Source organism: Molossus molossus, unplaced genomic scaffold, assembly GCF_014108415.1.
Source record: "Molossus molossus isolate mMolMol1 unplaced genomic scaffold, mMolMol1.p scaffold_m16_p_10, whole genome shotgun sequence".
NCBI classification, from domain to species: domain Eukaryota; kingdom Metazoa; phylum Chordata; class Mammalia; order Chiroptera; family Molossidae; genus Molossus; species Molossus molossus.
Genome location: NW_023425345.1, coordinates 3,204,474 through 3,227,905, shown reverse-complemented (window position 1 = coordinate 3,227,905; position 23,432 = coordinate 3,204,474). Strand labels below are relative to the sequence as shown.

Genomic DNA, 23,432 nt, shown 5'->3' with positions numbered 1-23,432 from the left:
AGTTGAAGGGGACAAAATAGGAAGCAGGATATCAGTTAGGAGGCTCTGAAGATAATCCAGTCAATATTTTATGGTGGTTTGGACTTATGTCGCAGTGGAGACAAGTGGCTGCACTGGATACCATATGAAGAAAGAGGCAATAGTATTTGCTCATAGATTGGAGGCGGGGCCAGAGAGAAAGAGGATACATTCAAGATTTTTGGTAGGGCAACTAGAAGACTAGAGTTGCCACTCAGCAAAATGCAGATTACAGGAGGAACCTTTAAATTTCATTAATTCATTCAACAATTAATCAGTACTTTCCATGTATTGGGCACTGTGTTAAAACAGTAGGGATGCAGAGGTAGCAAAAATGTAATCTCTGCCTTTAAGTGGTATTAAATAACCTGTATTTCTCTTTCCCTTTAGAAGATACTGACAGATGTCCCTAGCACACTGAACACCTGTGGCCGCTCTCTGGTATGCCCATGCTTGTCAACTTCCATCCCACTGAGTTTTATGCTTACCAAGAGTGAATTATATCTTTTCTCAAACCTACTTATGTCAGTTGTATCTGTTACTGTAGGTAAAGCATTATAGGTATGGGTTATGTAAGAAAAAAAAAGCAAAAAACTCTATCAGTGAACCAATATGCCTTGGCCATACATTAAAAACTGAAATAGTATATTTATACATCTTAAGTCAAAACACCCAAAGTAAGTAGGGTATTTACAATATTCCTTACATAACTTACTTTTACTGCCTAGTACAAGATAAAGATAAATATGCAGACTATTATTATACAGTAGAGTAATCACTGAGGCAGATGTATATATTATGTTAGCGCACAGAGAATGGGCACCTAATACAGAATGAAAACTGGGGGTGGTAGAAAAGCCTTCAGAGGCGGCTTCCTGAAAAGGAAGTAGCTTGAACTGAGAATAAAAGGATGAATAAATAGGGGTTAATAAAATGAAAAAAGCAGTAAGACTGTATCAGATAGACAATGAAATATACATTTAGAATGTTTCAGACAGACAACAGTAGCTATAGAGGAATGGAGTTACTAAATAGCTTGGTGTAGTCAAAAAAATCACAGTTTGGCATGAAGAGGGGAACAGCTAAAGAGGTAAGCAGTATCACAGTAGATCTGACATTTTAGGCTCTTATCCCAGATATGGTGGGAGCCTTATATGCAGGGGGAGCCATGCCTTTATTCTGTATGTAAGCAACAGACCTTGAGGGTTTTGAAACTGGGGATAACACAGATTTGGGTTTCAGAATAGCAGCTCTCAACCATCTCTCTGACAAGACATGTAACACATGATACTCACAAACGACACAGACCCAATGGCTCTCCCTGTGCGTCAACCATGACTCCACTCTTTTTCTCACACGCTCAAGAAAACATTTCAGAATGTAAGTAAATTAGAATGATATTATTAAACTGGAATCACTTTTAACCAGTGCTACATAATGAACTTACCAGATAAACCTGTATTTCTCTTTCCCTTTAGAAGATACTGACAGATGTCCCTAGCACACTGAACACCTGTGGCCGCTCTCTGGTATGCCCATGCTTGTCAACTTCCATCCCACTGAGTTTTATGCTTACCAAGAGTGAATTATATCTTTTCTCAAACCTACTTATGTCAGTTGTATCTGTTACTGTAGGTAAAGCATTATAGGTATGGGTTATGTAAGAAAAAAAAAGCAAAAAACTCTATCAGTGAACCAATATGCCTTGGCCATACATTAAAAACTGAAATAGTATATTTATACATCTTAAGTCAAAACACCCAAAGTAAGTAGGGTATTTACAATATTCCTTACATAACTTACTTTTAAAAACTAACTGCCCTATTATACCAATCTAGTTGTGTTAGATATGGAGGAATCTACTGTAACTATAAATTGTGTAAGACCTAGAAAGGAAACAAGCAGAGCACAGTGGGAGAGAATAATAAGGGGTGGTGTCCACTTAGTGGATAATGAGATGTCAGATACAGAAAATAAATAGCTTTGATAATTAAAAAGGAAAAGATTTCATCATATATTTCATGAATTAGTAGTTTCACCATAAGATGTGAGCTTCTGGAGAAAGTCATAACCTTTCATATGTAAATACATACAAACTACAGTAATCTAAAATGCATTAAGTCAATATATTATAAATACTTGGTCTCAAGTATAAAAATCAAACTAGATTGTCATTTATTGCAATTATGTAGGAAAAAAGGTTTCCTCTGTTCAGGATAATCGTGGATCTATTCTGATATTTTTTTCCAAGTGAACAAATCTCTAACCTGAGATCTTTGAGTTCTGACACTGTTTGAAAACTAGTGAGGAAGACCTCAGAGGCAAGGAGATCGGAACAGAGCAATGGTCCAGGTGAGAGATGATGATGCCTGATTTGGGGAAATGGCTATGGATACAGAGAGGAAATGGATTCCAAAAATATTTATGAGACAAACTGATAGTTCTTGCTGACCACATGGATGTGGAGGATGAGAGAGAGCACCCTCAGTGATGACTTCCAGATTTCTATCCCGAATTACTTACCTACAACTATTCATTTGTTTTCTTAGATTATGAAATCCTGTGTGTTATATTCTGTGTGAAAGTGGATCTGGTGTGGGGGTGAAGGTGGTCAAAGTACAAATTCCAGTTGTAAAATAAGTAATGGGGATATAGAGTATAGCATAATAACTATAGTTAATAATACTGTATTGTATATTTGAAAGTTGCTGAAAGAATAGATTTCGTTTTCTTAGTTTTTATGTTATATACATATTCATTTTAGAGAGAGGAGGGCTGGGGGGGGAGAAAAACATTGATTTGTTGTTCCACTTATTTATGCATGCATTGCTTGATTCTTATATGTGCACTGACTGAGGATTGAACCCGCAATCTTGACATATTGGGAGGACACTATCCAACTAAGCAACTGGACTAGGACACTGAAAGAATAGATTTAAAAGTTCTTTTCATGAGGAAAAAAAATATCTGTAACTATGTGTGGTGATAGATGTTAACAAGACTTACTGTGGTGATCATTTCCCAATATATTCGACACTTGTCGAATCACTATGTTGTAGACCTTAAACTAAAATAATGTTATATGTCAATTATATCTCCATTAAAAAAACGTTGGTCCAAAACAGATGGTCAGTAGACATATAAAAAGATGCTTGATATCACTAATTGTCAGAGAAATACAAATTAAAACCACAATGAGCCCTGGCCGGTTTGGCTCAGCGGTAAGAGCGTTGGCCTGAGGTCCGGAGAGACCCGGGTTCAGTTCCCGCTAAGGGCATGTACCTTGGTTGCAGTTTGTCCCCGGCCCTGGTTGGGTCGTGCGGTTGGCAGCCACTCGATGTGTCCCTTTCATGTCGATGTTTCTCTCTCTCTTCTTCTCTCCCTCCCACTCTATCTGAACAAAAAACAAAAAAAATGTCCTCAGTTGAGGATTTTTAAAAAATGTACATAATATAAATTTACCATTTTAAGCATTTAAAAAGAATAAAAAATAAAACCATAATGAGATATCACCTTATACCTATCAGAATGTCTATCATCAATAAATCAACAAACAAGTGCTGGCAAGGATGTAGAGAAAAGGGAACACTCAGGCACTGTTAGTAGGAATGCAGAATGGTGCGCCACTATGGAAAAAGCAGAACGAAGTTACTTCAAAAAATTAAAAATGGAACTGTCTTATGACCCAACGATTCCACTTCAGGAAATTTATCTGAAGAAACTGAAATACTAATTCAAAAGAATATGTGCACACTTATGTTCATTATTATGTAGTATTATTTACAATAGCCAAGATTTGGAAGCAGCCCAAGTGTCCATCAGTAGATGAGTGGATAAAAAAGCTGTGGTACATTTACACAATGGTACTACTCAGCAGTAAAAAAAGAAGAAAATGTCACCATTTTGCAACCTGGAGAGCATTATGCTAAGTGAAATAAGCCAGTCAAAGACAGACTAGTATCATATGATTTCACTCATATGTGGAATCTAACGAACAAAATAAACCGATGAACGAAATAGAGACAGACTCACAGATAGAAAGCAAGCTGACAGCTGTTGGCTAGGTGAGGTGTGTGTGAAGGAATTGAGCAAAAACAAAAAACCTCATGAACACAGATAACAGTGTGGTACTTGCTGGGGCAGGAGTGTTGGGGGAGGAAAAAGGATAAATGGTGATGGACGGACACTTGACTTGGGGTGGTAAACACACAACAGAGTGTACAGATAATGTGTTGTAGAGTTGTGCACCTGGAACCTATATAATTTTGTTAAGCAGTGTCACCCCAATAAATTCAATAAAAAGTAAAAAAAAAAAATGGTTTTGGGGAAAAAAAGTTGGTCCAAGTGAACTTTAATTAGATCAAAATCAACCTAAGACTAAAATGAGACTATTCAGCAGAACCAAAGGACCAAACCAAGAAATAGCAGCAGTCTCATCTAGGTAAACAGGAGAACTTGGTGGCCATGATTACTTTTAAAAAGGGATAATTGATCTTCCTCTCTGCATTAAAAAGCCATATCATCTCAGAAATAAACCTTTGTGCATATGGTCAATGGATCTTCCACAAAGGTGCCAAGACCACTAAATGGGGAAAGGACAGTGTCATCAACAACTGGTGTTAGGAAAATTGCATATCCACACACAAGAGAATGAATTTGGACCCTTATTTATACCACACACAAAAATGGACTCTAAGTGGATTAAAACCTAAAAGTAAGACCTAAAACTATAAAATTCCTCAAAGAAAACATAGAAGAAAAGCTTTCATGACATAACATTCAGCACTGATTTCTTGGACATGACACCAAAAACAGTCATAAAAGCAAAAATAAGACAAATGAGACAAACTTAAAACTCAAATTTAAGAACTTCTGAGCATCACTCTGGCTAGTTTTGCTCAGTAGTTAGAGTGTCGGCCCTAGGACCAATGAGTTGTGGGTTCAATTCTGGTCAAGGGCACGTGCCTTGGTTGAAGTTTGTCCTGGCCCTGGTCCGGGTCGTGCAGAAGGCAACTGGTCGACGTGTCTCTCTCAAGTCAATGTTTCTCTCCCTCTCTCTTCCTCCTTCCCACTCTATCTGAAGATAAGTGGAAAAATATCCTCTGGTGAGGATTAAAAAAAAAACAAACAGTTGAGCATCAAAAAACATAAATCAACAGAGTGCAAGGCAGCCTATAGAATGGGAAAAAATATTTGTCTGATAAGTCATATGTCTGATAAGGAGCTAATATCTAGAATATAGAAAGAATACCTACTGCTCAGCTCAAAAACAAAACAAAACAAAACAAAACAAAAATCCCCAGCCCTGGCCAGGTAGTTGGTTGGAGCATTGTCCCATACACCAAAGGCTGTAGTTTTGATTCCCAGTCAGGGCACATACCTAAGCTGTAGGTTCGATCCCTGGTTGAGGTGCATATAGGAGGCAACCAATCAATGTTTCTCTCTCTCTCCTTCTTCTCTCTCTAAAAAGTAAATAAGCCCTGGCCAGCTTGGCTCAGCAGTTAGAGCGTCGGCCCATAGACCAGAGAGTTCCTGGTTCAGTTCCCACTAGGGGCACGTGCCTCGGTTGCAGTTTGTCCCCGGCCCAGGTTGAAGTTGTGTGGGTGGCGGCCACTTGATGTGTCTTTTTCACGTTGATGTTTCTCTCTCTGTCTCTCTCTTTCCCCCTCTCTCCCTCTAGCTCTATCTGAAGATAAATGCAAAAATGTCCTCCGGTGAGGATAAAAAAAAAAAAAAAAGTAAATAAAAACATCCTTAGGTAAGGAGTAAAATGAGAATGAAATAACTCGATTTACATAAGGCTAGCAAGCAAATGAAAAGATGCTTACTATGGCTAATCATTAGAGAAATGCAAATCAAAACCACAGTGAAAAGACACCTTACATTCATTATGATAGCTACTATAAAAAAAACAAAAAAAAAATCCAGAAAATAACAAGTGTTGGTGAGGATGTAAAAAAAATGGAACCCCTGGGTACTGCTGATGGGATAATAAAATGGCACAACTACTGTGGAAAACAGTATGGTGGTTCCTCACAAAATTTAAAAAAGAACTACCATATGATCCAGCAATCTCACTTCTGGGTATATACATCCAAAGGAATCGAAAACAGGGACTCAAAGAGATATCTGTACAATCCATGTTCATATCAGCAACTACTCACAGTAGCCAAAAGGTGGAAACAAACTAAATGTCTGTCAAAAGATTAATGCATAAACAAAATATGGTATATACATACAATGGAATATTGCTCAGCCTTAAAAAGGAAGGAAATCCTATTATATCTTACAAAATGAATGAACCTTGAGGAAATTATGCCAGTCACAAAAATACAACTACTGTGTGATTCCACTTATATGACACATCTAAAGTAGTCAAATTCAGCCTGGCAGGTTTGGCTCAGTGGTAGATCATTGGCCCATGGACCAATGAATCTTGGGTTCAATACCCGGCCCGGGTTGGGGTCGGGCAGGAGGCAACCAGTTAATGTGTTCCTCTCACAATTGATGTTTCTTTCCCTCTCCCTTTTTCTCCCTCCCACTCTATCTGAAGATGGATGGAAAAAATATCCTCAGGTGAGGATTTAAATAAACAAAGAACTAAAGCAGTCAAATTCGTAGAAACAGAAAGTAGAATGAATGGTGGTTACCAGGGGTTAGAGGAAGGGGGAAAGGGGAGTTGTTATTTAATGGGTCTACAGTTTCACATTCGTAAGACGACAATGTTCTGGAGATCTGTTTCACACTGATGTGTATAAACTTAACTATTGATGCATACACTTAAAAATTAAAATGGTAGCCCTGGCTGGTTTGGCTCAGCGGTTAGGCGTCCGCTTGCGGTCCAGAGAGACTCGGGTTCAGTTCCTGCTAACAGCACGTACCTTGGTTGGGGTTTGTCCCCAGCCCTGGTTGGTCGTGCGGGTGGCAGCCACTCAATGTGTCCCTTTCACGTCGATGTTTCTCTCTCTCTCTCTCACTCTCTCTCTCCCCCCCTCCCTCCCTCCCACTTTATCTGAACAAAAAATGGAAAAATGTCCTCGGGTGAGGATAAAAAAAAAATTTTAATGGTAAATTTTATGTGCTTCTAACACTCACACACACACATACACACATACACACACAGCCAAGTCAGAAAGCTAATTACATCTAATAACATTCTTTGTAGCACAACTTTGTGCTAACATAACCTCTTAGAGAATATATGGACAAGATAAATATTAAAACATAAAAATATTTTATACTCAGAAAACTTTGTTACCTGCAACAAATCCAACCACCAGATCTTTTCCAGTAGTAGAATGTTGACCTTTGACCCAGACTGCTTTGAGGCTATTAAATGTGTAGAAATAGACAAAATTGGAGCAGCAGAGACTGGAGATAACTGGAAACCACCCTCGATATGGGGCCAGGCTAGGGAAAAAACAATAAGCAAAGTAAAGATGACGGACAAAAGCCATAAGAAATGGGCAAAGTCCTAGGAAAGGCAGATCACCATTCACATATTCTCAAAGTTCACTCCCATACTACAATGTACTCCACACTGTACATGTCTTACATTCTGAAGGATGCCCAAACCAGGAAATATTTTCTAGCACTATGACACAAAAGAAACAACACAATGGCTGATTTACTGCTTTCCTTTAGTAAATTACTATGTAAAGTTAAAGACAATTTCCTCATGGTTGTCAGCTAATACAGCATCATTCACATTTTATTACAGGACATTTAAAATGAAATAAATAGCCTTGGCCAGTTTGGCTCAGAGGTTAGAACATCAGCCCATGGACCAGAGAGTCCCGGGTTTGGTTCCCGTTAAGGGCACGTACCTCAGTTGCAGTTTGTCCCTGGCCCCGGTTGGGGTCATGTGGGTGGCAACCACTCAATGTGTCTCTCTCCCATAAATGTTTCTCTCTCTCTCTTCCTCCCTCTCTCCCTCCTGCAAAAAAAAATATAAAAAAACATAAATATATAAAATATATAAATATATAAAACTGAAAAAAAATATATAAAATAAATAAAATGAAATAAATATAGAAAATAAGGGCAAAAAGACAGAAAAAGGGATGGGGGAATATTATAAGAGCACAGGAACCAGACTAAGAGGTTCCCACCTAGAACAATTTGAGCATCAAAATAATAAAGTATAGCAATCAATTGTAAACCATTGGTAAAACAGAAACTTCTGAGTCTACACTGACACTATATAAAGTAACTCCTCATAGACTGCCTATAGTTGCAACAGAGGGGAAAAAAATTATTCAATGGCTAACTCAAATCTAAAAAAAATCACGATTAACCAAAGAGCAGGTGGACAATATGTGACTCCAGATGTGACACCCCGAGAAGGACACAATATCACCCATGCATTATTTTGGCCCAGAATACACAGCTTTAATCTAATCATGAAGAACCATGAGGCAAAATGAAAATGATAAACATTTTATTTTTTTTAAATGGGGGGGAGGACTGATCATATTCTTTAAAAATGTCAATGTCATAGGGGTAAAGGGCCTTGATATATGGTATGAAACTTATTCTCAAAAAATTTGGAAAAAATATGTGTACAGTGTGTGTATAATAAAGAGAGATGGAGAAGGAGAGAGAAAGAAAGGGAGAATGCATGAGCAAATGGCAAAACCAATGAAAAAAAGTGTTAATAATAGGTGAATCTGGGTAAAGCATATACTGCTATTCATTGTACTCTTTTTAGTTTCTCAATTTTTTATAAAATTGAAATTATTTCCAAATAAAAACTTAAAAGAAGTACATAATCTGTTTGAATGCATCTGATAGGAATGAACTAAACAACTATTACCTTCTTTGGTTTACTGTACGTAAAACAAAACATTGGTTTCATGGAAGACTCTACAATCAAGAATAAAAATGGTGAACCACAGAACTTGAAGGAAAGGAAAATAATTATGTACTTACAAGTCAGGCAATTACAAATTCACAACACTATAAGGCTATGAGAATGGACAGAAAAGAGTGTAGGCCCATGTGAATCTCCTATGGGGCTGCTTTTCCAACAGGGATGAATGCAGTAGTACTCACAGGCCTTCTTCTCTAATGATTTCCAGAAGCACCATGTGTGTAGTTTTGGACTTTCTTTTCTCATCAACTACAAGATGAAAAGAATATCTGTTATTCATGAACCATAGCATTTTAATTCAATACCTAATATCCGAAGTAAAAGACGTGACAAGAGCAATATATTTACTAAAAAAAAAATTTTCCCTTTATTGATTTTTAGAGAGAGAGGGAGGGAGAGAGACAGAAACATCGATGAGAGAACATCAACTAGCTGCCTCCTGCATGCCCCCACTGAAGATTGAGCCCACAACCTGGGCATGTGCCTTACCGGGAATCAAACCAGAGACCACTTGGTGCATGGATCGATGCTCAACCAGTGGGCCACACTGGCTGGGCAAGAGAAATGTATTTCTTATATTCATAAGGCTTTCTTGTGTTTTTTTACCCCTCTAAGGTTACAAATTCTCATTTTTATCTTAATATCTTATAGAGAGGAAATAAACTACCATATCTCTTTGAGAGAAGATGCTGCAGACACAAAAGCTGTGAGGACATGTAGTTGGTAGCAAAGTCAGGATTAAAATTCAAGTTTCCAAAGCTTTAGCCTTGTTTTGCTATTGTTTCCTATTCTAAAATAAAAAAGTCTCAAAAGGATGAGAATTCTACTTTTCTTGGTATTCTTACTTAAAACAAAACTTACCTCAATTAACTTCAAATTTCATACCCACATTTGAAAACATAAAAATATGAAAATAAACCAATTTCTCAATAATTAAATTGGTACCTATATGGTTTGTAGGGTGGCAAATTAGAAAACATATTTGGAGGAAATCTGGCAATATAAAAATTACAAACACATTTACCCTTTGATCCAGTAATCCCACTTCTGGGAATTTATCCCATAAAATTTACAGAAACAAAGTGGTACATGAACAAGTCTATTCTACAAGAAAGCAGAAACAACCCAAGAATCTCCAGTTGGCGTAGGGTAAACAGGTTATGGTGCATTCACACCATGGAACATTCTACAGCTAGAAGAAAGAAGAGGCTCCCAAAGAACTGATTTGGAAGGCATCCAAAATATGCTGAGAAGTGAAAAATGCAAGGTACAGAACAGTGTGAAAAGTATGCTTTTTGCGCAAGAAGAAAAGAATATATATTCTCATTTGCTTGTTATTCTTTAAAGAAACTATGCAAAACTATTTGAGAAACTAAAAAGAACATTATCTGCAGGGAAGAAAAAAGGAGAATGAGATTTTTCACTGTTCTGTATATATTTTTTAAATATTTTGTTTTTTAGTTGAGTCATATGAAATTATTACCTACCCTAAAACTCTAAAATTAATTAAAAATAATAGTCATGAGCCCTGGCCAGTGTAGGTCAGTTGATTGGGTGTTGTCCCATGCACCAAAAGGTTTCTGGTTTGATTCCTGGTCAGAGAACATGCCTAGGTTTCAGGCTTGATCCTCAGTGGGAGGTGTGTAGGAGGCAGCTGATCGATGTTTCTCTCTCACATTGATGTTTATCTCTCTCTCTCCCTATCTCTCTAAAAATCAATAGAAAAATCTTTAAAAAAATAGAAGTCATGAAGGGTTTTAACATAGGAATTAGTTTATTCAAAGCTCATCTTGCTCTTATCTCTTCATGGACATTTTGGCATAGGTTTATAATTTCAAGTTGAAAAACACTGACCAAAAAACAAGCAGGAATTAAAGAGAGTTGCACAGTACTAAAAGCAAAAGAGGCAAACTGGGAGTACATGCCTAGATGAGCAAAGACAGTGGGTATTTGGATCCACTATGTTTCCTATTTTCTCTTCTGAGAAAAATATACCCCCAGCAAAAATTCTCCACTGTGCCTTTTAAAAGTCATATTATTTATTAGAAAGAACAGAAATGATTCAAAACTATTAATGCAAGCCCACTCAGGTTATCGCAGAATAGAAAATGGCTGAGGGCTATGACTTACTCATGAACACCTCTCTATTAATTAGGAAATAGCAATGATGATGAGAATTAAAGTCAGTGAAAATGGATAATAATTCTTTAATAAAACATAATCTCCTTATGTTAGTTTAGAACTTACTAGAGAGATATGTTTGGTTCCTGACACCAAATGAACAGGAATACACTGACTACAAAAGAGTCTCACCTTGAAGTCGAAGTCGAGCTGTATCCAAAGGAAAAAACACTGTCATTGCTGTCACGCTGCCCTGGAAAGTTTGAAAAAGCTTTAGCCATTTACACATCACAAGACAATGAGTCACAACTTCTAAATGAACAGAAGTTCACTGTTAACAATGGGTCAAATCAGGTTTTCAGTGAACAAATACATACAATATTTTAACCTACTCGGATTATTATTGTTCAAACTTCTATAGTTATGTACTTAAACAGAAGTATTAAATTTTCCAGAAGAAATATCCTTCTACCTCTGATATTGGAAAAAATATATACAGTGGGTCCCCAGAGATGACAATCTTAGGGGTTTGGAACCTAAGACAAATGTTAAAGATAGCGGGTAAGTGGATTTTTAAACTTTCACAGGTCAGTTGCTGCTCCTATGCTCTGAAACCAAAATATCCAGCAATCAGACACATATTTCTATTCTCTGTGCTTAATCAAGATATTCACCACAAAGTAAGAGAAGTATAAGAATCACTTTGTTCTTTTTTATTATTTATTTTTATTGTTGACACTATTACAGATGTCCTCATTTCCCCCAACTTTGCCTACCTCCACCCAACCCCTGCCCACCTTCCCTCACCACACTGTTGTCTATGTCTATGGGTTATGTATATATGTTCTTTGGCTAACCTTTCACCTTCTTTCATCCAGTCTCCATTCCCCTCTGACAGTTGTCAGTCTGTTCTATGTAACTATACCTCTGTTTCCATTTTGTTTGTTACTTTATTTTGTTCATTAGAGTCCACATATAAGTGAGATCATATGGTATTTGCCTTTCTCTGACTGGCTTATCATATTGTTCTTTAAAATGGTTTTGTTTGCTGTGCTTTAAATAAAATAAGGATACTCTCTTTGCTAAAAATTTTATAAATAACTCGTCCAAGGTTACGCAATGACAAAAATGATTGAGGGGAAAAAGGAAGCCAACAACCAGCCTTTCCATTCATAAGACCCTGTGAATAAGAACCACAAGCATATAGTTAGGGGTGAAATAATACAAATGAAATCTCTCATGGGTTTATGGTTATCAACCCAGATGCAAGCCCACTGGTGGTGTACATTCTCAGGCAGAAGGTAAAGTTTTAGGTTACTGATTTAATAGTGGTTATGAACAGTATTTTAATCATAACTGGAAACTAAGTCAACTTTATAGATAAGAACAAAAATTTACTGGATCTCTTATCTATTTAAATAGGTCAGCCAATCCCAGCCGGATGGCTCAGCTATTTAGAGTGTTGTCCCATATACCCAAAGGTTTTGGGTTTGATTCCTGGTCAGGGCACATATCTAGGTTTTGGGTGGTATGGGAGGTAACTGATCAATGTTTCTCACACTGATGTTCTCTCTCTCCCTTCATCTCTCTCTAAAATCAATAAACATATCCTCAGGTGAGGATTTAAAAAAAATTCAATAAATAAATAAGTCAGCCAGTTGAACAGCTGACGGGGAGAATACTGTATTGTCCTATTAATAGTCTTTTAAAAAAAAACCCCAAACTCAGATTAAATGTTACCACCAACCCCTCCCCTGCCCACCAGGTTACAATTGGTAGTTCATTCCTCTACATTCCCATAGCAGTTGTTTATGTCTCTTACAGCACTTAATTACAGTGGAATCTAACTCTTCCACCAGATAGTAAGAATATTTATTCTCTTTAATATAATAGATTCTTTTATTTATTTATTTGTTTGTTTAATCCTCACCTAAGGGCATGTTCAATGAATTAGAGAGAAAAAAAAAAAACAAACATTGATGTGAGCGAAACACTGATCAGGGACAGGGATCGAACCTGCAACCTAGGTATGTGCCCTGACTGAAATCAAACCTTTGATCTTTTGCTATACAAGATGACGTTCCTACCAACTGAGCCAGGGTTATATAACAGATTCTTAGCAAATGTTTATTAAATTCACTCTATTTTCAGTTTTTTATACTTTGTGATGACTCCATCATAAATATTCTTTTCTAGTAAGGACTAGATAATATTTCATGTGTCAAGAGATGATGGACCCACAAAGTTTATCATCTACATATCTATGCTTTTGGCACTCTTGCTCCCCTTATAGGTAATTTCCAAGAAAAATGAGAACTGGAAAGCTAGAGAACACTAATTAAGGTTATTAAGTCTGTAGCATTTATTTCCTATTGCATGGCACTACATGTCTATGTTGAGTATTGTATAGACAGGGCCTCTCCAGGCAGAAAAGCCCTGCCTGTAAACTTTTTCAAATAAGTGGGCTACCTCCAACCCATTTCCCTGCCAGCTTAAAATTTTTTTCTTTCTTTATTAATTTTAAAAAGAGAGGAAGGGAGAGGGAGCGAGAGATAGAAACATTGATGAGAGCAACTGGCTGCCTCCTGCATGTCCCCCACTGGGGATTGGGCCCACAACATGGGCATGTGCCCTGACCAGAATCAATGTGGCGACTTCTTGGTGCATGGGTTGATGTTCAACCACTGAGCCACACTGGTCGGGCTATTTTATTTTTTTAGAGACAGAGAGACAGACATCAATTTGTTGTTCCACTTATTTATGCATTCATTGGTTGATTGTGACTGGGGATTGAACCCACAACCTTGGTGTTTTGGGATGATGCTCTCACTTACCCAGCCAGGGCCTATCTTCACTGTCTTGAAAGTGTCTTTGAAGCACAAAGTTTTTAATTTGGAAGAAGTCGAATTTACGTATTTTAAAATGTTATTACTTGTACTTTTGGTGTCATATCTAAGAAACCATTGCATAATCCAAAGTCATAAATATTTATGCCTATGTTTTCATCTAAGAGTTCTGTACTTTTAGCTTTTACATTGAGGTCTGTGGTTCATTTTGAGTTAATTTTTGTGTATGGTGTGAAGCAGGGGTTGAGCTGCATTCTTTTTTTTTATCCTCACCTGAGGACATTTTTCTATTTTTTGTTCAGGTAGAGTGAGAGGGGGAGAGAGGAAGAGAGAGAGAAACATCGATGTGAAAGGGACACATCGAGTGGCTGCCACCCGCACGACCAACCAGGGCCGGGGACAAACTGCAACCGAGGTACATGCCCTTAGCGGGAACCAAACCCGGGTCTCTCGGGACCGCAGGCCGACGCTCTAACCGCTGAGCCAAACCGGCCAGGGCTGAGCTGCATTCTTTTGCATGTGGAAATCCAGTTGTCCCTGCACCATTTATTTGGTACTATTTTTTCTCCTACTGGTATGTTTTGGCATCCTTGCCAAAAATCAATTAAATGCAAATAAAAAAATTTTTAAGGCTCTCAATTTTAGTCCATTGATCTGTCTATTCTTAAGCTAGTACTACACTCTCTTGATTACTGTAGCTCTGTACTAAGTTTTGAAAGTGGAAATTATTAATCCTCCAACTTTGTTCTTTTTCAAGATTGTTTTTGCTATTCTGGGTCCTTTGCATTTTCATATAAATTTTATCAATGTCTTGCCAGTTTCTGCAAAAAGCCAAACTGAAATTTTGATAGAGACTACTACTGAATCTGTAGATCCATTTGGAGAGTAGTGCCATTTTAACAATATTTGTATTCCAATCCATGAACATGGGATGTCTTTCCACTTATTCAGGTCTTTAATTTTTCAAAGATGATTTGTAGTCTTCAGTGTACCTACAAGTTTGTTTTTCCCCCCACATGTCCAGGGCGTGAACTGGGCACAGACCAAAAGCCAAACTGAGATAAACAGTTACTTTGTCCCTGGCTGATACGAGACAAGCACCACCAAACCAGGTGCAACTCTACCCAGGTCAAGGGACACCTAACAAATTTTAATATACCCTATCTGTGCTATCATTCAGTTCTAAATACCTTCTTATTTCCATCTGATTTCTTCTTTAACCAATAGATCATTCAGAAATGTTTCTTAGTTTCCAAACATATGATTTGGGGAATTTTTTTAAAAAGTTATCCTTTTGTTATTGGTGCTAGCTTGATTGCATGATTATTCAACAATGCATTTTGTACCATTTCAAAACTTTTTCAAAATTTAAATTTTGCTTTACAGCTCAATAAATGGTCAGTTTTGATAACTTTCCTATGTCTGGCTTGAAAACAATGAATTCTGTAGTTGTTGGGTACAATGTTCTGTATATGTCTATTAGGTCAAGTTTGCTACATACATTATTCCATCCTTTAAATTCGTGTTGTTTTTTTCCCTCCTGCTTGTTCTATCAGTTACTGAGATATATTAAAATCTTCTATTTTTATGCCAGATTGGTATAATTCTTAAAGTTTACTAATTTTTCCTTTAAACATTTAGACAAACATAAACATAAAATTGCTTTATTTTCCTGACATACTGAGCCTTTTCCTCAATGTCATCCTTTTGATGTCTAGTAATGACCCGACTATAAAGTCTATTTTGTCTGATGTTAATAGTTTTATTAGCTTTCTTTGGTTAGTATATATGTTTTGTGTGTCTTTTTCACATTTTTATTTTCAAACTTTCTGTATCCTTATCTTTTAGTTGTATCTTTATAAATAGCAGCCCCCCCTTTAAAAACCAATCTATCATTTTAACCAAAGCATTTAGTTAATTAATATTTATTTGGATTTTTAGTGGCCCTCTTATTTTATTTGTCATATACGCTCTGTGTTGCCTTTTTTTTTTTTTTTATTTCTATTTGACTAGAGATGTTTTCCCCTTCATTAATTTTTTTTCTGGAAGTTAATATATATTATTATATATATGGTTTCTATCCTTTTACAGACTACTGATTACAGCATACATTCCTAACTCATCAATTCTAAAAAAATTTAATATGTTTATCTTCCTCCCAAAAAAATTTAATTCAATTCAGTCCCTCCAACCTTCATGCTACTGTTATGTATTTTAATTCTAACTTCTTTTATTTCTTTTTAATGTCCACAAAATAATATTAGTTGATAGTTTTTGTTGTTGTTCATAACTTTTATTAAACCATATGCAATTACTTGTCTTCCATTTTGTTGAAGCAACAGATCAGACAACATTTGTCACAATAATGTCTGTCACAGTGAAAGTGGCTGGCAATAAAAACTCCAGCACCACATTCATCTAAAGGGCACTCCCGACAAAGGAGGCTGATTTTGCCATTCTCATCCATTTTGTAGTCTTTAAGGATAGCCAGTTTAACCTTCTTTACTCTTATGTTTATTCTTCTTAGGAGTGGTGTAAGATTTCTTCCTTTTCTTAGCACCACCACAAAGTCTCAACACTAGATGAAGAGTGGATTCCTTTTGAATGTTGTAGTCACACAAAGTCCACCCATCTTCCAGTTACTTGTCAGCAAAAATCAGTCTTCGCTGATTAGGAGAAATCCTTCCTTATCCTGGATTTTGGCTTTTACATTTTCTATTGTATCCGAGGATTCAATCTCAAGAGGGATGGTCTTCCCTATAAGGGTTTTCATGAAAACCTGCATCTTGGCAGTGGTTCCACAGCAGATGGTGGATTGAAAAAAAATTTTTTTAAGCCTATTATTTGATAGTTAATGTTTGTTGAGATTTAGCCACATATAATATTTACAACTTTTTCTGCTCTTCATTCTTCCTTCACATACCTTATATCGGGGATTACTTGCCTTTTGCACAAAGAATATCCTTTAAAATTTCTTCTAGTGAGAATCTTTCCAGTGGCAAAATATTTGTGATGGTCCAAAAATGTCTCTATTTCACCTATGTTTTAAAGATTATCAATGGAAATAGCATTCTAGGTAGTAAGTTATTCTCTCAGCAAAATGAAGAAAATATTCCACTGTTCTCTGACTATAATCACTGTAAATGAGAATTAGGTGTCAGTTATCCTTTAGTTCACTAATTCTATCTTTACCTATGCTTGAATTTGAATCCATCATTCACCTTCAACAATTATCATCAATTCATAGTATACATTAAATATTTTAGTTTTAAATTTTGTTTGATCAAAGCAAAGCATGTACATATTTAAAAAGCCATTGTAATATGCCCTGGCTGATGTGGCACGCTGGTTAGAGCATCAGCCCACACACTGAAAGGTCTCAGGTTTGATTCCTAGTAAAGGGAACGTGCCTGGGTTGTAGATTTCATCACTGGCCCCCAGTAGGGGCACGCGTAAGAGGCAACCAACTGATGAGTCTCACATCAATGCTTCTCTCTCTCTCTCTCCCCCCTCCCTCCTTCCCTTACACTCTCTCTAAATATCAATGTAAATTATATCCTTGGGTGAGGATTAACAACAACAAAAAAAGTCATGTAATGTAAGTGATAAAATATAGTAGTTTCTGCCCATGCCTCTCCATTTTACCCAACCTTCCTCCCCAGATGCAAGTATTTTAAGTTCTTTTTGACTTTGTTTTGGAATTTACACGTATTACTTTCTAAAATATTTTGTTTTGTTTTTATCCTCACCCAAAGATGTGTATTTTTTCCATTTATCATCAGATAGAGTGGAATGGAGGGAGAAAGAGAGAGAAAAAACATTGATGTGAAACACATCAACTGGCTGCCTCTTGCATGACCCCAACCAGGGCCTGGGACAAACTGCAATCGAGGTACGTGCCCTTGACCAGAATCGAATCCGCAACTCACTGGTCCATTGGCCGATGTGCTAACCGCTGAGCAAACTGGCCAGGGCATAGAATATGTTTTTATTGATTTTTTAAAGAAAGAGGAAGGGAGAGATAGAAACATCGATGTGAGAGAGAAACATCGATCAGCTGCCTCCTACACGCCCCCACCAGGGATCAAGCCTGCAACCTGGGCATGTGCCCTAAACGGGAATCAAACAAGAACCTCTCAGTCCATGATACGATGCTCAATCCACTGAGCCACACTGGCCTGGCTACACATGTACTTTTTAAAATCCTGATTATCTTTTGATTTAATCAATTTTAGACATTATTTACCACCTTCTATTATGGAAGGTGAGAATTTATATCTGCTTTTGTCCCACCCTTCTCAGTTATGATTTTGCTTCAATCACTATACCATGTTCCCATGACTATCAGGCATCCATTCAAAATTTTGTTAATTTAGAAAAAAAATTTATTTTACTTTTCATTTCAATATTCTATTTGATTTCCAATCTCTTCACCCAATCTTAGTTTCTTGTTCTTTCCTTCCTACATATTTCCTAGCCTTTCTTTTATTTTCTTATACATACTAAATAGCTTTTTAAAAATAATGTTTTCTTTATTGATTTTAGAGAGAAAGGAAGGGAGGGGAAGAGAGAGATGGAAACGTCGATGAGAGAGAACGTTGATTGGCTGTCTCCTGCATGCCCCCACACTGGGGATGGAGCCCACAATCTGGGCATGTGCCCTGACTGGGAATCCAACTGGTGACCCCTGGGTGCATGGGTTGACCACTGAGCCACACTGGCTGGGCCTAAATAGCTTTTTTAAAAAACCCTCACCAAGGATATGTTTTTTTATTGATTTGAGAGAGAGAGAGAAACATCAATATGTTGCCTCCCCATATGTCCCTGACCAGGGATTGAAACTGCAACCTAGGTATGTGCCTTGACCAGGAATCAAACCTGCAACCTTTTGGTGTACAGAATGATGCTCCAACCAACAAAACCACCTGGCCAGGGTACTAAATAGCTTTTTATGATTGTGACTGAACATTCTATTTTCTGATTGTTGCTGTTGTCTATACTACTTGTTCACAGTGCCTTGTCTCTCTGTGAATTTAGTTAGTTGGACTGAGCTGGCCATTTACCTTAGAATTTTATTTTTGAGCATTCTTTTTTTTAATGTTTTCACTGATTTTTTAGAGACAGAAACGTCAATGTGAGAGAGAAACATTGATGGGCTGCCTCCTGCATGCCCTCTAATGGGGATGGAGCCCTCAAGCCGGGCACGTGCTATGACCAGGAATTGAATCGGGACCTCAATCCACTGAGCCACACAGGTCAGGCGTATTTTTGGGCATTCTTTAGACCCCATGAAGATAAGTACCTCTGGAAAGGATATTTGCCAGGCACTCTGGGGCTCCACCACCTTGGAATCACTCTAAGTTATATTACTGGCTTTGGGTTTGCAAATCATGGCAAGTAGTGAAAATTTGGGTTACACCTAAGGGAAGGCTTGTGGTTTCAATATCTCACTAGTGCCCTGGCCAGTTCAGCTCAGTGGTTAAGGCATCGGCCTGTGTACCAATGAGTAGCAGGTTCAATTCTGGTCAAGGGCACCTACCTTGGTTATGGTTTGTCCCCAGCCCTAGTCAGGTTGTGAGGGAGGCAACCAGTCGATGTGTCTCTCTCACATCTCTCTCTCACATCCATCTCTCCCCCCCCCCTTTCTTTCCCTCCCTCCCACTCTATATGATGATAAACAAAAAATATCATTGGGTGAGGATTAAAAAAAAATCTCACTGGTGATCCACTCCCTCTGGCCACACCCAATCAGTGCCAAGGTTGGAGAAAACTGATTTCCTGGGGAGAAGTAAGATTACTTCCTACTCACCTTTATGGCATATTCCTTTGGGATTCCAGGTTTACTGGATGATCCCCGACTGGACTTCTCATCTTGGACAAACTTTCTTGCCTTCCCTATATTCCTGGAAGCTACAAATCTAAACTCTATGTTTATCTTGCTAAGCACTTTCTGCAGGACAAAACTGCTCTCCTTGCCTCTGAGTCCTGCCTTTACTCATTCTCCAGTCTGAGAGTTCTTTATATTCTTGTCATCTTATTAATGCTTTTAAGAGTTTATTTTTAAATTTTTTTCTTTATTGATTTTAGAGAGAGAGGACAGGAGAGAGAGACATAAATATTGATGAGAGAGAACATCAACTGGCCGCCTCCCACATGCCCCACTGGGAATCGGGCCCACGACACAGGCATGTTCCCTGACCTGGAATTGAACCAGTAGCCTCTGGGTGCATGGGTCGACATTTAGCCACTAAGCCACACGGTCAGGACAAGGAGTTGTTTTTTAAGTAACATTTTGTACAGGTTCTTATTATAAAAGAAAATTTTCAGGAGGTTTGATTAGCTCCTTTGAAACAGAAATCGCATTGTATTTTACAATGTAAATAGTAAAATATTAATTATTAAGTTATTAAAAATTTGTAAATGTGTTTATCCTTTACTGTTTATTCTATTTCATTCTTATTTCATGATAAACGTGTATAAGGGCAAGTGAGTAACATAGCATATATTTTGAATCTATTATCCCATAATATCTTTTTTTTTTTTTTTTATCCTCACCCGAGGACATTTTTTTCCATTTTTTGCACAGATAAAGTGGGAGGGAGAGAGAGGAAGAGAGAGAGAGAGAGAAACATCGACATGAAAGGGACACATCGAGTGGCTGCCACCTGCACGACCAACCAGGGCCGGGGACAAACTGCAACCGAGATACATGCCCTCAGCGGGAACCGAACCCGGGTCTCTCCGGACCACAGGCCGATGCTCTAACCGCTGAGCCAAACCGGCCAGGGCTATTATCCCATAATATCTAACACAGCTCTTCTATATTTCCTGTATATTTAAATATATTTCTTTTTATTCTCCTTTTTCTTTAATCCTCACCCGAGGATATTTTCTACTTATCTTCAGATAGAGTGGAAGGGAGGGGGAAAGAAAGAGAGAGAGAGAGAAACATTGATGTAAGAGAGACATCACCTGACTGTGGTCGGGGACGAAACACAACTGAGGTATGTGTGTGCTCCTGACTAGAACTGAACCCACAACTCTTTGGTCCATGGACCAACACTCTAACTGCTGAGCCAAACTGGCCAGAGCTATTTAAATACATTTCCAACTAATCCCCTGCCTCCCAAAAGTATATACAATTTAGCAGAATAACAAATATTAAACAAAAGCAAAACAAAATAAACATAAAACAGCCACCATTTTACCTTGGATATGAAAATTAGGAAAATGACAAAATCAGGGAGGAAACCTCCCCAGAAATCTGAAGTCAGGCCCTTGTCCACAGGTATCTGATTAAAAGACATACCAAGGGATATTCAGACAATTATCCAAGTAACCTCAAGACCTTCCAACCAGAACGACCAGAACACAAATATACACACTCCTCTAGCAAAGTGCATCTGATATAAAATAATAAGTCCTTGAATCCCTTTGAATGGTGGCTGGCAAAACAAAGGGATATGTGCCAGAAGAACTGTAACAGGGAGAATCAATATTTTTTGCTGATTTACTGGATGTAGATTACAAGAGACAAGAGAGAGTCACAGAAATAAAGATACCATTGACAGAATAGGAACATAAAAAGGGGGACCTAGTTGTAAGAAATTACTAGTTCAATCTTAGACACAGTGAATTTGAGATGATGATAAAATTAATTACTCTCTCACCTGGGTTCTAATGGTATCATGCATTCTGTGCACAAAATTCTATTTCTTAGCAATTATTGTTAACAAGTTTTTCTTCCTTATTAGGTCATGGACAACTCAAGGGCAGAAACCTAAAAATTAAGTAATTATTTAATGACTACCAAAAAGAAAAGAAAAGGTGTTTTTATTGTTGTTTTATTTTAATCCTCACCTGAGGATATGTTTTTATTGATATGTTTTATTGATTTTAGAGAGACAAAGGGAGAGGGAGAGGGAGGAGGGAAGAGAGAGAGAAAGAGAAAGAGAGAGAGAGAGAGAAAGGAACATCAATGTGAGGGAGAAACATTAATCAGTTGCTTCCTATACTTGCTCCAACAGGGGATCAAACACATAACCCAGATATGTGTCCTGACCGAGAATCAAACCCGCAACCTTTTTGGTGTATGGAATGACACTCTAACCAACTGAGCCATCTGGCCAGGGCTGGGTTTTTATTTGTTTGTTTTTAAGTCAGTTGGCAATACCATACTGCAGCCTAGGAGACAGATGACAGCTAGAGATAAAAATGGCAAGCAGCCCTGGCTGATTGGTTCAGTGGTTGGAGTGTTGGCTATTGGACCAAAGAGTCAAGGGTTCAAATTGGTTGTGGTTCAGTCCCCGGACCTGGTTGGGGTTGTGTGGGAGGCAACCAAGAGATTTGTCACTCTCACATCGATGTTTCTCTCTCTCTCTCTCTCTCTCTCTCTCTCTCTCTCTCTCTCTCTCCCTCCCTCCCTCCCTCCCTCCCACTCTTTCTGAAGATAAATGGAAACATTTCCTTGGGCGAAGATTAAAAAAAAAAAAAAAAAGGGCCTCAGTGGTTAGAGAGTCAGCCTGCGGTCCTGAGAGATCCGGGTTCGGTTCCCGCTAAGGGCATGTACTTCGGTTGCAGTTTGTCCCCGGCCCTGGTTGGTTGTGCAGGTGGCAGCCACTCGATGTGTTCCTTTCACATCGATGTTTCTCTCTCTCTTCCTCTCTCTCCCTCCTGCTCTACCTGAACAAAAAATGGAAAATGTCCTCGGGTGAGGATAAAAATAAATAAAAAAAAATGCCCTGACCGGTTTGGCTCAGCGGTTAGAGCGTCGCCTGAGGTCCGGAGAGACCCGGGTTCGGTTCCCGCTAAGGGCACGTACCTTGGTTGCAGTTTGTCCCCAGCTCTTGTTGGGTCGTGTGGGTGGCAACCACTCGATGTGTCGCTTTCACGTCGATGTTTCTCTCTCTCTCTCTCCCTCTCACTCTATCTGAACAAAATATCGAAAAATGTCCTCGGGTGAGGATTAAAAAAAAAGGCAAGCAAAGTCACATAAATAATTTTCAGCCTAAGTTCTTGGCTCTCTGTGTTGTAAACAATCACACAGTTGGCACCTGGAATTCTTAATAATGTATTAACATCTACATTTCAAATTATATATCGAAAACATGGATGACTTACTCATTTTTGGGGCTGTGACTCTCCTGTAAAGGTCAATAAATATCCAAAGTCTATTTTTAATTTGGACAACACAAACACTCATGGAGTTGAACTGAAGTACTTACCTTGGTCCAATATGCACGTTCAATATAGTGGGAATAACAGAGACAGACACACATACATATAAAAACAGAGAAGCATGCCTTTTAAATACAATGATGTAATGATGTTTGGGTTGGCCTACCAACCAAATTCGGCCATTTCCAAAATTCTTATTCATCCCTGAAGGATGAAAAATAATTTTTAAAAAACACACAAAAAAAACAATGCCAGTTCCAACGTCAATTTCTAAGAGGAGTCCAAAATTGTTTGAGCTACAGAAGCACCACTGAAATCAGGGGACAGCATCTCCTGATAAGAGTATATGTTATTATTAGACAAAAAGATTATTTTAAAAAGAAAAACAATTAAAATGT

At 37.9% G+C, this 23,432-nt stretch overlaps 1 protein-coding gene and 2 pseudogenes across 4 annotated transcripts in view; all 3 read right to left on the bottom strand.

Annotated features, from left to right (window-relative positions):
- Window positions 1–23,432, bottom strand: part of SLC25A17 (solute carrier family 25 member 17) — a 56,405-nt gene that overhangs the window by 19,921 nt on the left and 13,052 nt on the right. For 3 of the 4 annotated variants that reach the window (XR_004958295.1, XM_036251227.1, XM_036251226.1), the window contains exons 2-4: window positions 11,204–11,264; window positions 9,073–9,139; window positions 7,277–7,428 (exon numbers count right to left, since the gene is read on the bottom strand). Coding sequence is in view for 3 of the 4 variants with exons in the window: in XM_036251227.1 (XP_036107120.1) it covers window positions 7,277–7,428; window positions 9,073–9,139; window positions 11,204–11,264 (280 nt within the window). In the remaining variant the exon portion in view is untranslated. Of the gene's footprint in view, window positions 1–7,276; window positions 7,429–7,844; window positions 7,886–9,072; window positions 9,140–11,203; window positions 11,265–23,432 lie in introns of those variants that run through there. The other variant, XM_036251228.1, reaches the window with a different exon arrangement.
- Window positions 14,870–14,996, bottom strand: LOC118624889 (annotated as a pseudogene).
- On the bottom strand, window positions 16,166–16,642 carry LOC118623533 (annotated as a pseudogene).